Below are 14,633 nucleotides of genomic sequence, written 5' to 3' on the forward strand. Positions count from 1 at the left end.
CTCATCGGTCTTCAGGTAGGAATAATAATGGGGCAGATTTGCTGCTCAACCAGGCCGGATGACGGTGAGGGAAGACTAGCCACTAGGATGAAAGCAGCATACCTACTACGGCTATGCATTTCCGGCCCGGATGTCGTTACGCTTTCCAAGACTTACATAAGTGAGGCGAAATGCGACATTACCTTAGTTCATTGTAACTGAGCTTACCCCGCTACAGGTAATTTGGTACAACTCTCAGCCTCAAAGAGCGGAAACGTAAGGTAGGTATCGATACAAGTCTTCAGATCAAGACTGGAAGATGGCTACCAGCAAGCTGTTCGCCCTCTCACGGGCGTCCCCGGATGATCTCCCCGAGCTAGCGCGGCTGCAATACAGGTGCTTCCCTCCCGTGGTCCGCGAAATCTTCATGGGCTGCAAGACAGAGGACGACCTGCCACGTCTTGTCCGGCGCCACGAGAAATTAATGCAACAGGATTCAAGTGACGTCTGGATCAAGGTTACCGACCAAACAACTGGCAGGGTCGTGGCCGCAAGCAATTGGAAGGTCTACGTCAACGGCCCGGTCCCAGCATCGGCGGACGAAGAACCACCGGAATGGCTAGAAGGAGAGGCATTAGAGAAGTCGAGGAAGATACACCGAGCCCTAAACGAGGCACGAAGGAAAGCGAATCCAGGAGGCTTTGTTCGTATGTTGCCGACCCCCCCCCCCCCCCCCCCCCGGCACTTCCTCATTTCCTCCTGCCTTTTGTTGACACTGTCCCCCGAGACCTGCATATCTGCTATACAGACCCTGATTACCGCAGACAAGGGGCGGGTGGCTTGATGATGCAGTGGGGTTGTGATTTGGCCGACCAACTGTTCCTGCCAGCATGGATCGAAGCCTCTCCCGAAGGCAATCATCTTTATCGCCGGCACGGCTTCTACGATTTTAGCAAGGTGGTTGGGGAGCTTGAAGGCACACACATGAGGAGGGATGCGAGGAGGACAGTCATCGAAGGCGGGAAATAAGCCTACATAGTAGCCGTTTCGCTCAGCTGAGAAGTAACATGCAACATTTTCAAATTTTTACCAACCGTACCCCATGCGATAATTATCCGCTCAATGAGGTAAGCACTCAAGAGCAGGGAGACCATCTGCGTCGCGGTTAGTGATCAACATGGCACGCACACATCGGCTCATGCGTAAGGGAACTGAATACACGTACATCAAATGGATCTGCTGCGTGAGCGGGACGTCATCGCCATCGTCCGGGATCATGACAGAGGAGCTAGAGTTTGTGCTCTGCAGGACAACCCGATCAAGGACGTCCAGATGTATCGGCTCACCTGGGCGGCTGCAGGGCGACAGGACATAGTCCTCGGGCTGCACGCGCTCGGTCCGGGTGAACACCTGGCCGTGAGCCAAGTCACCGCCGCCTTCGATGGTGGTTCGGGTGGTGGTAACTGGCCCGTCCAACGCGGCGAAGTAGTAGGTGGAGGAGAAAGTCTTGCTCACGCCCGCGTCGAGCCGGGCATAGCCGTGGTACGTGCTGGCGCTAATAACGAACCTGGACGCCTCGGCGGGCTCTAGAATGAGCTGGACAGCGCAGTTCCTATAACGGTCGCGAGAGCTAGTGCCAGGCCCAATATACGGCGTGAATTTATCGAAGCCTAGTGTGATGAACTGCATGCACGAAAACACAGGTAAGAATCTTAGACCGGGTTGTACCTAGCGCCTCCATAACTCGATGACCTACCTCCATGTCGAGAGAGGAGTTGACGGACACTGAGTCCTGCGGACAACCGTCGCCGGAATAGCGCACGCTTTGGATGCCGACCGCTCCTCCGCCAGGGACCAGGGAAGCGGCGAGAAGGGGAAGGAGAAGGGAGGTGAGGGATTTCATGTTGTAGACAACTGCTGACGGCGGCTATGGATGTGGTAGCAAGGTCAAGGAGGGTACCTAGTGAAGCTCTTTGAAGGCCAGAACGGTAGGTAAATAACTGGCCTTCCGTCTCTTCACCGGAGCACTTTCACACCTACATGACACAAAAATAACTCGCCAAGCCTCCCAAGCATTCCTTTGGCAAACGGAATATAGTAATAGTAACCTGCTTATGGACACGGATGAGGATTGAAAGTATCATTCGTCAAGTGACAAGTTTGGAGGCGAGCCGGATAAAAAGGGCCTTCTATATTATGTGGCCGGCCACAACTCCCAGCTGCGGTGTAACCACGGATCAGTCATCGTCCGATTATCTCAGAATGTCCGCTATATCAAGTGAGACGGTTCATCTTTGACGGCGTCTGGGGCTGCATCGAATAAGGGTTGGCGAAAAATTGGGCAATTGCAATTCCTTGGAGTTGAAGCAATTCTTGAGTCACTTACGGTATCGCCTTGCTTAAGGTGGTCCTGCTTTAGGTAGTTAAAGTGAACAAAAGTGAGGCCTGCTGGAGTGTGAACCCTTAGAGTCGTCTCAGGTAACAGAGACTGATTACCGGGGCAAAGTTATGGACAAGAAAATCTCAAATATTTTACTCGGATCTGTAGGGCTGAACGACCGGGTCTTGTATTTCAGGGGCCGAGTTGGCCGCAATGCGGGGTCGAGGACGGAGGTTCGGGCCAGCATGTGGATTTGATGGTGTTATGTCTTTTAATGAGGTATTACCATGAGAAGACGCGCAGTCGTGAGGGGGAGGGGACCGCTCAATCGATGACGGATGACGGAGTGTTGCATGCAGCGGCTGCGGTCTATTGCGCTGGGCCACAACCGCACATTTGATTGTCAATTGGATGGTTCAATGGAAAAAAGATCTGTAGCCGAAGAGGCAGTGCTGATTCTTTTCAGGATGCCGACTAGGTAAGGTAGTCTTAGCAAGCTATGATTCTGTTGATCCGTGATGTTGTCTCGGTGCGAGACACTGGCCTATTCGTTGTCGTTGAGAGTCTCTGACTATTTACTACGGAGAATCAGCAAGTTCCCGTCAATCTTCAATCCATATCAAAGCAGTCTACCCAGGTGGCAGCCAGTTTCACCTACGTGCTTCTCCGACCTTATACAGACAAGAACTAGTATTCCGTAAGGCTTTGGCGGAGAGTCCGGAATTGTTGCGAGATCTGCGTAAGGTATCTAACAAACTTAGAATCTTCTTAACACCCAATAGACGGGGAAGGAATAGGTCTTGAGACTTGCGGTCGAAATGAGAGGGGGCCGTGAAATGAGCACTAGTGGTCAACCTTGCGAATCAAATTAGACCTTGAGATGCAGAGCCCTTTAGTACGGGCCGTGAGTGTGGGTTTGCGCCTCCAGTCTTTTATCCAAATCCGGTAAATAGCTGGGAGGCGCAGTTCCAGGTTCTGATTCGCGGACTTGGGATAGACTGCTGCAGTGTAACGCGTACGTACGCCACAGTAAGAAGATAAGCTGTCTGCCTTACGTAGTGCATTGGCATTGATAGGTGCAATCATGGGTTGCGATCCTTTCCCACGCCTGCTCATCCGATTGCCGCAGCTCGAGATATAAGTAGGTTGCCGTAGGTTGCGCTTTAACCCACAGTGGAGCCACAGCAGCATCTCGAATTCCCAATTTTCAGAGTTTTTTTCTCCGTTCCAACTGGAAAAGCCAGAGCATGCGCAATCTCATTAGACGTGCCTTCGCCGTGGCACTCGGCGTGTCGTTGGCGCAAGCAGCACAATGCCAGGACATCAAATGGGGCGACTGCTTCGACCTCGAGCTAGGCGACGGGTCGCTGCCCGTGCTTTGCGGCAATCTGACAGTCCCGCTAGATTATACCGACATGAGCTCCAACAAGACACTCCGTCTCGAACTCGTCAAGGTCCCAGCCACGCAGGGGACTTCGAAAGGCAGTATCCTCCTCAACTTTGGAGGCCCGGGGTTGAGTTCGCGCCAGAGTTTGGTTTCAGCAGGCCCTAGCCTGCTAGTGTATGTCTCTACTACGATCTTGCTCTTTCTTGTTTCCGCTAAGTTAATGCTCTTGGAATAGTCTTAGCGGCGGATATCATGACTTGATCACCTTCGATCCTCGGTAGGCGACACCTTTAGGCTCAAAGTTGGCCGCATAGAGTAGGCTGACAGCCTATCCAAAGCGGAACGGGCAACACGCTGCTCTTTTCATGCTACCCAGACCAAACTACAAGGCTGATCAACACCCTCATGACCCGCGACTCGAGCAATTCTTCGGAAGTAGCCGTGAGGACGCTCTGGGGGATGGGACAGGTCGTTGCCGACACCTGCAATAACAATGCTCAAGAGATTGGCGGTTTGGTTGGCACTGCGTTTGTTGTCCGGGACATGATGCGGATTGTCGATGCTCTCGGCGAAGGCGGACTGCTGAGGTATTGGGGTGAGTTGTTGCCTTGTACTCCATCATTGGTAGAGGAGGGCAATGGCTGATTAATACCTAACGCGGGGCCGGCTGCAGGTTTCTCGTACGGCACTACCTTGGGTGCCACCGCGGCCGCTATGTTCCCCGACCGGATCGATCGCATGATTCTGGACGGGGTTTTGAACCCGCATGAGTACTACAATGCATGGTATGGTCCCTTGCTTGCTCCCACACACACCCTTAAGAGCCACCGGTGCTGACATTTCATGTAGGGACATCGAGTGGCTCGCCGACTCGGACAAGACCGTTTCCGGCTTGTTCAGGGCCTGCGCCGAGAATCCCGACACGTGCGCCCTGGCGAACGGTAATGCGACCGCTGAGGAGCTAGAAGCAGCTCTTTACGAGTATCTCGAGACCGAACTCAAGTACAACCCCGTCCCCGTCGGCGAGTTCCTGATAGAATATGGGGTCATCAAGAGGGTCATCCTCGCCACGCTCTACAGCCCCAGCCGGTGGCCAATGCTGGCAGCCGGCCTCAACGCCCTGCTGACGCAAAACTCGACTGCCTTGGTCGAGTTTTTCCAGTTCGCATCGAGCAGCGGCATCTCGGCCGACGCCGAGGCTCTGATTGGCATCCGATGCGGCGACAAATCGGCCCGGTTGCCGTCCCTGCAAGATTTCAGCCCGATCCTGGACCAATTGCACAGCACCAGCCGGCTCGCAGACGCGCCCATGTGGCTGATGATGCAGTGCGCCCAGTGGAAGATGGCCGCCAAGGAGCGGTACTCGGGGGACTTCCGCGCCAACACGCACCACCCGGTGCTGCTGATCGGAAACACCTTCGACCCTGTAACGCCGCTAGTCAGCGCACACAATGTCAGCGCCGGGTTGGAGGGCAGCGTGGTGCTCCAGCACAACGGCTATGGTGTATGTGCTCCCCCGTCCTTTATTTATTTCCAACCTCTGGGGAAAACTTAGTTGACAGCCCACAGCACTCATCACTGGCGCAAGGCTCGACATGCACCGCCAGGGTTACCCAAGCTTACTTTATCAATGGCACCCTGCCCGAGCCAGGCACGGTTTGTGAGCCCGACGTCCCCATCTTTGCCCCCCCTGAGCTCACCACGCGGGGCATTCACGGGGACGAGGGCAAACTGCTGGAAGCGGTGCGCAACCTAGAAAAGATTGTGCCTCGCCCCCAGTTCTAGAGCCAGGAGGAGCCAGGAGCGGAGATAAAAACGTTGAGGCGGCTTTGTTTGTCTCTCCTAGATACCAAGGTGTAGATGTTGAGTTATGTTGGTTTTTTTTTTTTTTTTTGTCTTGCTTGTGTTCAGACTACAATGTTGTATAATAATCAGCTTGCCACTCCGGGTTCTGAGAATCTCAGTAATATTTACACGCCAGTCACCGGCTCTCGAGGCTAGAAACGGATTTTGGCAGTTCGTAGGCTGGGTGCATACCCCTCACGGGAAGCAGGCCATGGACGCGCGTACCCGACATGCCAAATCCGTAAACGTCTTAGTCATGGATGGTGTGACGAACGGCCATCAACCCGGCCCGCGGAGATTTGTTGGTTAGTATCAAAACAACTGACGGATGCGAAGGACAGCTCCTCCCAATTCTGAAGACATCGATCAAGGAGAGCTGACACCACCGAACAGCAGCACCTGGTAACAGCACCCAGTATTCTCCCTAGGTTTAATATAGTATTACAAGACGGAATCTTGGTCATTGTGTCTCTGTGCCAAGACTGCACCGGCGCTCCACGCCCCCCCAGCACTGGTGCTAAGCAGATGGTCTCAGCGAGTTGCGAATCCTAACTCCAATTAAACACAAGCGTGGGTATGCATATGGGTATGGTGCTGCGAAAGATACAAAAAAGATATGTTTAAACCAAAGAAAGGAAAACCAGACCGCTTCAAACTACCTTATTACAAATCCTTCCTTCAAAACATTGTCCCCCTTTCTCCGCCTTAAAATCATTGCCACGTATCGTGACGGGTCCTGGAATCCCCGCTCGTGGTGCTGGCCGACACAGACTTGCTGTTCAGAGACTCCATCTTGGCCATCTTCTTCCTCTTCTCGAACTCATCCAGCAGCTCGTGGATGGTGCCGAGGGGGAACTCGTGAATCAGCGGCCGCGTGGAAGCCGGGCAGACGTTGGACTCGTAGTCCTTGAACTCCTCCATGGCGAGGTTCAGCCGCAGGATCTGCTTCCAAGACACGATGGAATCGCCGATGAGGAAAGTCGGCACCCGCGCCATGGCCATCTCCTCGAGGATCCAGCGCCGGTGGAAGAAGTCGCGGTTCAGGAAGTCGGCAGTGCCAATGGCGGCGTCGGCATGGGGATCGAAGAGGTGAATGACGGGGATGGCCCATTTGTGATGCGGCGAGTAGTTCTCCGGGTGGGCCTCCTTGTCGCCGGGCTCCTGCCACGACTCGGGCATGGCCTGGTCGAACGCCTGGATGAGCTGGATGCCGAGGTCCGTCTGCGGGATCTTGAGCCCAACCCATCCCACCACCATCTGCGCCTGCTGGTAAACGTGGTACATGGTGAGCCGGTGCTTCGAGTTCTCCTTCGGGTTGTTGGCGTTGATGCAGAGACAGTCGATCCACACCCGCAGCTTGGGTCCGGCAGACTCGCGGTCCTTTCCTCCCAGATGCCGGAGGAGGCTCCTCAGCCATCCCGGCGACTCGCTCGCCCTCTCCTTTCCCCCACTCTCCTGGCTCGCCTTGTGAAGGGCCGGGTAGAACACGGCGCGCACATGTTTCAAGGCCAGCGAAATGTTAGCCGGCACGGTGATGTGTGATCGATCCAGGACAATCTTCTCCAGCTGCGTCTGGTCGCCGAGCAAGGCCGAGATGGCGATGAACTCGACCTCCTTGCGGAGGGGAAGCGTCACGAGGCGGCAGACGACCTGATCATTGATGTTGTTGGCGGGTTCAATCTCCAAGAAGCGAACCTCATCCCGAGAGGTGCTCAGGTTGTTGTAACGTATCTTCGGCTGTAAGGTATTGGATGCCATCGCAACGTCGGCAGTTGCACATGCAGCTCGCTTTGTCCCGAAGGAGAGTTTGTTGGAAGGACGGGGAAAAGTCTGCATGGGCTCGTTTTTCTTGGCTTTTGCATGCTCCCCACATGCTGAGCCCACTTTTCATCGCCGTTTCTTCTTTTCCTGGCAGACATCTGATCCTGGAAAATTGAAATGATGGCTCGGGGGGGGGGGCCCTGTCGCCACTCGAGGGTGCCCCTGTTGTCTTTACACGCCGAGACGAGTGACATAAACAGACGAGAGGTGGGAAGCTTGTACCCCGTTATCTTCCGAGGGATAAACATATATTTTCCCCAACTTTGCACTCTTCCTGCCAAAGCCCCCCTTGCTGAAACTTCGGGATCCTCCCGCGTCGTGAACCATCGGTTGCCGAGAGGAGGGGTAGGATGTACACGTGTTGGTGAACCCTTGTCCGAGAATGGGTGTTGGGGGCCTGCTCGCCCACGCCCGGTTCCACCGTGATATGATTTTTTAGGTGCATCCCATCCCTTCCCTCAAATTGCTAGCCCCGGATGCCGCAAGGTGCAGCAATGAGCGGTGAGGATTCGCCCCCGGCTGGGGCGACCAGGTAAAAGTTAACCCCGACCGAATGTCCTTATTAGTAAAAATTACTGCGTACCGCAGCTCTCCTGCCACAACTAGTACAAACTAGGGTTCGCCCCCCTAGTGTCAGCCATCCCGGAACCTTGCAGCGCGGTCGGGACGGGAGCATCACAGTCATACTGTAACACAGCATTCTGACGTCGTGAATTCGGCTTAAAATATCAAGTGTGGTGATTCGCTCAGGAACCAAAAAATTGTATGATCTGTAGGGTAGTAGATGGGCTGGTGTTACACACTGCAGTGTATTATGCGGTTGGTGGGTTAGCGGTGGCCGGAATTCGGTGATCTTTACCCAGGACACACTGTTGATGGACCCGAGACGCTGGTCAGGATTGATTACAACATGTTTAGTGTACGTTGGTTCCATAGGGCCCCAGTCTACGTGGTAATCTCCTCACCCTGCTTCCTGCACCTCCACAACTGCTCCAATGCACCTGTTCGACTTGGGAAACGAATGGTAGTGTGACTAGGACGAAGTGACCGTGATGGAAACATCGGGATACATGATACAGGCCTCAAAATTGCTCCTCTATCTCCAGAACCCACCAGCGTGAGAACAGTAGCAGCACCTTCGCGGCGAAGTCACCAACCCCTTGATAGATTAACATTTGTTTTCAAAGGTGGAGGCGAAGGACGCCTTTTCGTGGCCCACATCGTATACCCCGGCTCCGCCTCCCCCTCTCATATTAAACTCCTTGGTTCCCCCTGTTTCCCCAGACGTAGGGACCGACTGTCCAAGCGCAGAACCGTTGAGAACCTGACACACTGTCACACCGGTCCGTGTAACTTTGACGAACGATGGCTGACAGCGCTATGCTCACACCGCCCCCAAGCCGCGCCGGGATCAAGCCTGGCGATGCGCACTTTGACCATGCCCTGGCTGCTGAGAAGCTCCAGGAGCACGCCGAGGGCCGCTGGATTCAACTCCCAGAGGCTTTGTTCTCATCCATCATGGCGGCGGAGCCCGAGGTCAACCCCCTGTACAGAACCTCAAAAGCACTCTCGGACGAGTGGCTACGCAGGTAAGAGCCAATCCCATGTGGACTTTTTTTGCTCCAGTCAGAACTATGCCAAAGCTTGTGAATGCTGACGGGAAAAAAACACAAAACACAAAGTGCCTTACGGATGGACGAGAAGGCAGCGAGCATATGGAGCCGGCTGGACATCGCATACATGAGCGCAATTTGCGCCCCGCGCAGTGATGTCGAGACGTTGAAGCTGTTGAATGATTGGAATGGGTGGGTGTTTGCTTTTGATGACCGTAAGTTTGGCGTTCCGACCGCTCGCTCGGGAGACACTAGGCGGCTCCGTGGGCCCCGCCACGGTGCAGATCCCGCGCATTATTTGCTCGACCTGGAAACTGCCCTGGCATGTACGTACTGTACCCGCGCATGGGCTCCCTGCTGACCAGAATGCCCCCCCGTTGTAGCCTTTGACGAGGGCTCTTTCGCCCACGATCCCATCAAAGCCGCCGAGGAAGTCATCTATACGCTCTCCATGCTGGACGGCGTCCATCCCATCGTACCCGCAGAACAAAACCCACTGAGGCATACGCTCCAGTCTTGCTGGATGCGCTTCAGGCAACGTGCGAGCCCGAGCCTGCAGTACCGCTGGAAACGGCACCTGACCTTGTACTGCATGGGTGTGCTGCGCCAAGTCGGGGTTCAGCATGGCGCCACCAGGCTCACCGTTGAAGAATACATGGATATGCGCGCCGGTTGCGTAGGCGCATATCCTTGTATCGGGCTTATGGAGTAAGTCGTCACCATGTGTGCTCGTGGCAGTATCTTGCTAACCTCATTCACTTGTGCAAAAAAAAACAGATATGCCGAAGGAATTGACCTGCCGCTCTATGTTGCGGATCACCCGTCCCTCGAGGCGATATCACGGATTACGTGCGATTTGGTTACGCTGTAAGTGACCCCTCCACTGTCCAGATCTACCATCTGCACGTTGGCCCTGGGCTAATTCATCGCCATGCATAGGCAAAATGACCTGTGTTCATACAGGAAAGACCTCATCAAGGGCGAGGGCTGCAACCTTATCTTTATCCTGAAGCGCCAGGGAATGAGCGACCAGGAGGCTGTTGACCATATCGGCGAAATGCTGTATGACTGCTACCGGAGGTGGTACGACGCGTTGCGCAATTTGCCTTTCTGGGGTGGGAAGATCGATCGGGATGTTTTGAGATTTGTCGATGGCTGTCGCAACATTGCCCTCGGAAATTTGCACTGGAGGTACGTGACCTATTACCTTACCTACGTACCTTAGGCTTCCGCAATTTCCTGCCGTATCGATCGGCTGACGGGAGACTTTTAGCTTGTATACGCCTAGGTATTTAGGCACCGACGGCCCGGAGGTTATGAGGACACGAATGATGAGGCTGCCTTGATTTGTTGGAGTTGGTATAGACCTTCACGATGTCATGACCAGGGCAAAATAGCATATAGTAACGGTGTTATGTTTTTTTTTGTTCTTGTTTTTTTGGGCAGATTTGTACATTTTTTTTTTTTTAAGTACACAACACAAACAACTCCATGATGAAGGCAATTATGACCATTCCGTTGTGTTGCGGTGATTGTCTTTGGCTCCATCCCCGTACATTCCCCGCTTCCATAGGAGAGGTACAAACTCGGCTTGCAGCAAGTGCAGTCGCTGCGGGGTTGATAGCGTCGGCGGAAGATATCTCAGGTCAGCTGCTTTTAGGACCTACTGGGATTTGGAAAGTGGGAGCTGCACTCTGATGTAGGCCAGGATCGGTCCGCACACTCATGCAAGTAGGTCTCCGTCTGGATCACTGCACAACTTAGTTGTTGGTGAGGCACGACTCTGCCTGACTTCCGCCGCAGCACATCGGATCTGCCGCTGAGTTGGGGAAAACAGTCCCCAGAGGGCAGGGTTCCTCTGATCAGAGGGACAAAGTTGCCAGGATGGTGCCCCCGGGGCTGGAACTTGCCGCGGGCCCATTTTTCTTCTGCACCATAGGTAGGGCCGTCCTGGCCATTGCCCCTGCTCTATCTGCACATGTTGTTTGACCTTGTTTAGGCTGCAGGGACCCAATTTGTGGTGGTGTCGCCTGGCCTGTCTTGTCTAGTCTGTCTGGCATTTGGCCGTCTTTGCCCTCCCCCTTGTTTTGATGGGTATGTGGGTGTAGATGTGTGTTTCTGCAAAATTTCACCGCGTCTGGGCGGCAGGGGAAGTTACCCGCGACAAGTCTCCATTTGTGTATTTGCCTTGGTTCCCAGCGTGACAAATACAGAGAAGCAAATGAGCAATATAATTAACTTGACTGACTTTTGCTATTGCCATGATACTAAATTAGCGCGAGTTGAGGAGTCTGTGCTATGACACGGTAATCGGCGTGGTCTTTGCCGTGAAAGTGTCCCCTCTAGAATGATGATATGGCTACGAAATATATCAGATACAGGTAGATAAGCAATGACGGAGTTATGAATGCCAATAGCTCAATAAAAGCAGGCGGCAGCAGCGACACATAGCGGTTCAGGAAAGTGAGGGTATCATCAACACGGGTGTGTACATTGCCGCCTAGGGGAGCCTTTGATGGGAAGACTGATTCACTAAAGTGAAATGTGGCCAGCCGCATGCGGCTAGTCTATACGTATCGCTGCATATGGCTATCCAGTAGAAGGATGGGTTAATTACCAAGTGAGCTCTGCGTGTTAAGCGCAGAATACGTTGCAACTTGGCGAGAAGTAAAGCTCTTGAACGATGTACCTTGCGGATATTTATATCCCTTATAAGGGAAAAAATGCCTACAGGACATATAACGTCGCCTTCCAGAGGCCGAAGGTGCCAACATCACGGCAAGCGGCGAACAGAGCGAGTGCGTAGCCAGAACAGAGTGTGTCATGATGCTGCCATAGCACCTTGACCGTATCGCCCAGTGCTGGCAATAACATCTATATTGGTAACATAGTCTGCGCCTGGGTGATGACCTCGACCGCGTGGCAGAGATCGTTCCAGTCCGTCATCAACCCCCCACACACAACCCTGTCGCTCCCGGCCGCCACAACTTCCTGGATAACCCATGCGCGCCGGAACCACGGATGGCCGAAGAAATCGCGGATAACCAACCAAACCGGATCGTCCGGCGGCGGTATGCGCTTTCCATGCCAGGCGGGCGGCGGAAGCTCGGCAGGCAGCTCGGCAGGCCGCTGGGCAGCTACTCGCGTCCCGCAAGCTATCTGGTCCCGCACGTGGATCTGTAACAGGGCCTCCAGCGCCGTTTAGTGCTCGGGGCCCGGGCAGGCGAGGACGCGAGTTGCGCGTTGGAACAGGCGAGGGAGAAGGCGGATCTGGGCCCCCTTCTCCTCGCCGTTGGCTTGGTCGATACACACCGCGTCGACCCACAGGACCAGCGGCTCGTCCTTGTGGCGCAGCCCAACCAACACGCTGTTCAGCGACCATGAGATCTTGATGACGCCCTCAGGCGTGTGAAGCGCACACCGATGAGCTGGGTTGCCCCAGGTGTATGAGACGGCTTGGAACGGGCCGATACCGTCCAGCGAATGGTGAACAAGCGCGCCAAAGAGGTCCGCCGTGTCGCCGGGGTGCAGGATCAACAACCGGACGTCACCTTGCGCCGGAGGTTTGTAGGCGTAGTCTGGGTTGGAATCGAGACTTGGTGGGCGGACCCGAATAGGCCCTAATGGCATCGTTGGGCTTAAGCCAGAGTCCGAGTCCCGGGCTCCGGTGAATCGGTCTGCACCTACGGCGCCGCTGACGGGAGAAGGCGGTTGCCTCTGCGTTGCCGCAGATAATCGCGCCCAGGTTGGGCCGCTCGGCCCCTGGATCCGGAGAGTAGAGCCGCACGCAATTACCGGTGCTGACTCGGGGCGGCGCATATGCACAGGGTCGTGGTGTGGAAAGGAGCCGGACCAGGATTCTCCCCGGGAATGATTTTGCGTCGTGCCATTCGGCCCCTGGCCGCAAGACCAGGTGACCGGAGGCGTTCGGGCTTGGTTCTTTCCATGATGCTTAGGCTCATGGGTCTCAGCAATTCTGCCCTCAAACATATAGCTGCCATGCAGCTGGAATTGACCTGCCGCCAGGAGACGCCAAGGATTCTCAAAGAAGTCATATCAGGGTTCATTGTAGACATCCCCGATCCTCACGAGTATCAAGACTCGGTCAGGAACACCTTTTGATTCTCCACCGAGCCGGAACTTTCTCATCTGAGATGTCGAGCTAATAAGTACTTGATACGAGCAATGCTTCGGCGTACGACGAGTTTCTTTTCTCCCGGTAAAGGTTCAAAGGGATAGACTCACCAGCTCGTATTGCTGCGTTGACCAGGAAAATGTAGAATCGGGACTCCCTTTCGCAACCGCGACCTCAAAATGGTAATCGGGTCCATTGATCTTCCACTTCTTAGCCTCTTCAAAACCGTGATCGGCAAGAAGGGCGGCAGTTTTCTGCTTTGCTGGACCGCTCGCAATAGTGAAGGCACATCTTGACGAAGTGGTTTTCGACGCTGCATAACCAGCCATCGAGCGCAGAGGACTTGTCCAATGCTCTTCTGGGTTGAAATCGCTTCCCAGGTGTTGCTCTAAAAGATTCGATACCTAGATACACAGCATGTATGAGCGAAAGCCTGTTGAAAAAATGGATAATAATGATAAAAAGGGATCTCTTGGGTTCTGTATTTACAACGAGCTCACCAAGGAACTGATGATGGTTCAGCTCCGTCTTGGCTCCCTTCAAGATTCTCGTACTAGTGTCTTGGACGTCGGTGGTCCAGCCTTCAGACATCACTATGGCGCGCTCCGTTTTCCGCGATGGCAGACACCTGCCTATACCGTCGGATTTGTTGGCAGTCCACCCCTTTCGTCAGAAGTCAGCACCGGGATATCGCTTCTCGCGGCTGCGTATTCGTTCACTCCGTGCTTGCGGTCGGCCTGGGCTAATGTGATCAGTCAGGAGGCTGTTAATCACTGAAATCATGACAACCCGAAAAAAAAGAAATAGAAGTAACGTATATTATCAGTGAGTGACCCATATCAGTAAATGACCCACTTTCCACGCGACGCGACACCTTTACACTCAAACAACAACATTCTTCCTCTTTACAAGATGCCCCGTACTTCAAAAGAAGGCCAGGTAATCTTGGCCCTCCAAGCGCTTCAAAATGACAAAAATCTAAGTGAACGAGCCGCCGCCAAGATTTACGGAGTCGATCGTAGAACCCTGGGTCGGCGTCGTGCCGGCAAGCCTGCACAACGCGACACTACGCCCAAGGTGAAGAAGCTTACTCAGTTAGAAGAGGAGGCTATTGTTCGATATATAGTCGAGCTATATACGCGAGCTTTTCCCCCAAGACTGAGTGGTGTGGAAGATATGGCCAACCAACTGCTACGTATACGCAACGCGTCTCCTGTTGGTAAGCTCTGGGCGCATCGATTTGTTAAACGCCAGCCAGAGCTCCGTACGCGTTTTACGCGTAGATACGACTATCAGAGGGCTAAGTGCGAGGATCCAAAGGTCATTAGCGAGTGGTTTACCCTCGTACGGAATGTCAAGGCCAAGTACGGTATCCTGGATGACGATATCTATAACTTCGACGAGACGGGGTTTATGATGGGTATTATCTGCGCGGGTATAGTGGTTACGACCTCGGATGGCCGTGGTAAGGCA

The 14,633-nt window shown here is 54.1% G+C and overlaps 6 protein-coding genes across 6 annotated transcripts; 3 read left to right on the forward strand and 3 right to left on the reverse strand.

The window, feature by feature from the left end:
- Positions 1 to 298: 298 nt before the first annotated feature.
- Positions 299 to 1,008, forward strand: MFIFM68171_02620 (N-acetyltransferase domain-containing protein; the record flags this gene model as incomplete). Its single annotated transcript, XM_071058042.1, has 2 exons — positions 299 to 686; positions 767 to 1,008. 2 exons carry the CDS (start codon positions 299 to 301, stop codon positions 1,006 to 1,008), a joined length of 630 nt encoding a protein of 209 aa, XP_070914143.1.
- Positions 1,009 to 1,114: 106 nt separating this feature from the next.
- On the reverse strand, positions 1,115 to 1,882 carry MFIFM68171_02621 (uncharacterized protein; the record flags this gene model as incomplete). Its single annotated transcript, XM_071058043.1, has 3 exons — positions 1,115 to 1,133; positions 1,205 to 1,662; positions 1,736 to 1,882. The coding sequence occupies 3 exons, from the start codon at positions 1,880 to 1,882 to the stop codon at positions 1,115 to 1,117; spliced, it is 624 nt and encodes a 207-aa protein (XP_070914144.1).
- Positions 1,883 to 3,606: 1,724 nt separating this feature from the next.
- On the forward strand, positions 3,607 to 5,531 carry MFIFM68171_02622 (Peptidase S33, tripeptidyl-peptidase; the record flags this gene model as incomplete). Its single annotated transcript, XM_071058044.1, has 6 exons — positions 3,607 to 3,920; positions 3,982 to 4,023; positions 4,085 to 4,341; positions 4,420 to 4,531; positions 4,596 to 5,250; positions 5,316 to 5,531. The coding sequence occupies 6 exons, from the start codon at positions 3,607 to 3,609 to the stop codon at positions 5,529 to 5,531; spliced, it is 1,596 nt and encodes a 531-aa protein (XP_070914145.1).
- Positions 5,532 to 6,302: 771 nt separating this feature from the next.
- On the reverse strand, positions 6,303 to 7,349 carry MFIFM68171_02623 (Heterokaryon incompatibility domain-containing protein; the record flags this gene model as incomplete). Its single annotated transcript, XM_071058045.1, has 1 exon — positions 6,303 to 7,349. The coding sequence occupies one exon, from the start codon at positions 7,347 to 7,349 to the stop codon at positions 6,303 to 6,305; it is 1,047 nt and encodes a 348-aa protein (XP_070914146.1).
- A 1,428-nt stretch (positions 7,350 to 8,777) lies between these two features.
- Positions 8,778 to 10,371, forward strand: FFSC4 (Terpene cyclase 4; the record flags this gene model as incomplete). Its single annotated transcript, XM_071058046.1, has 6 exons — positions 8,778 to 9,001; positions 9,095 to 9,240; positions 9,409 to 9,733; positions 9,803 to 9,892; positions 9,965 to 10,216; positions 10,299 to 10,371. The coding sequence occupies 6 exons, from the start codon at positions 8,778 to 8,780 to the stop codon at positions 10,369 to 10,371; spliced, it is 1,110 nt and encodes a 369-aa protein (XP_070914147.1).
- A 1,855-nt stretch (positions 10,372 to 12,226) lies between these two features.
- MFIFM68171_02625 (uncharacterized protein) lies at positions 12,227 to 12,655 on the reverse strand (the record flags this gene model as incomplete). The annotated part of the gene is made up of 1 exon (XM_071058047.1): positions 12,227 to 12,655. One exon carries the CDS (start codon positions 12,653 to 12,655, stop codon positions 12,227 to 12,229), a length of 429 nt encoding a protein of 142 aa, XP_070914148.1.
- Between the last annotated feature and the right edge of the window lie 1,978 nt (positions 12,656 to 14,633).

This window comes from Madurella fahalii, assembly GCF_045866475.1.
Source record: "Madurella fahalii IFM 68171 DNA, scaffold_1, whole genome shotgun sequence".
NCBI lineage: Eukaryota > Fungi > Ascomycota > Sordariomycetes > Sordariales > Madurella > Madurella fahalii.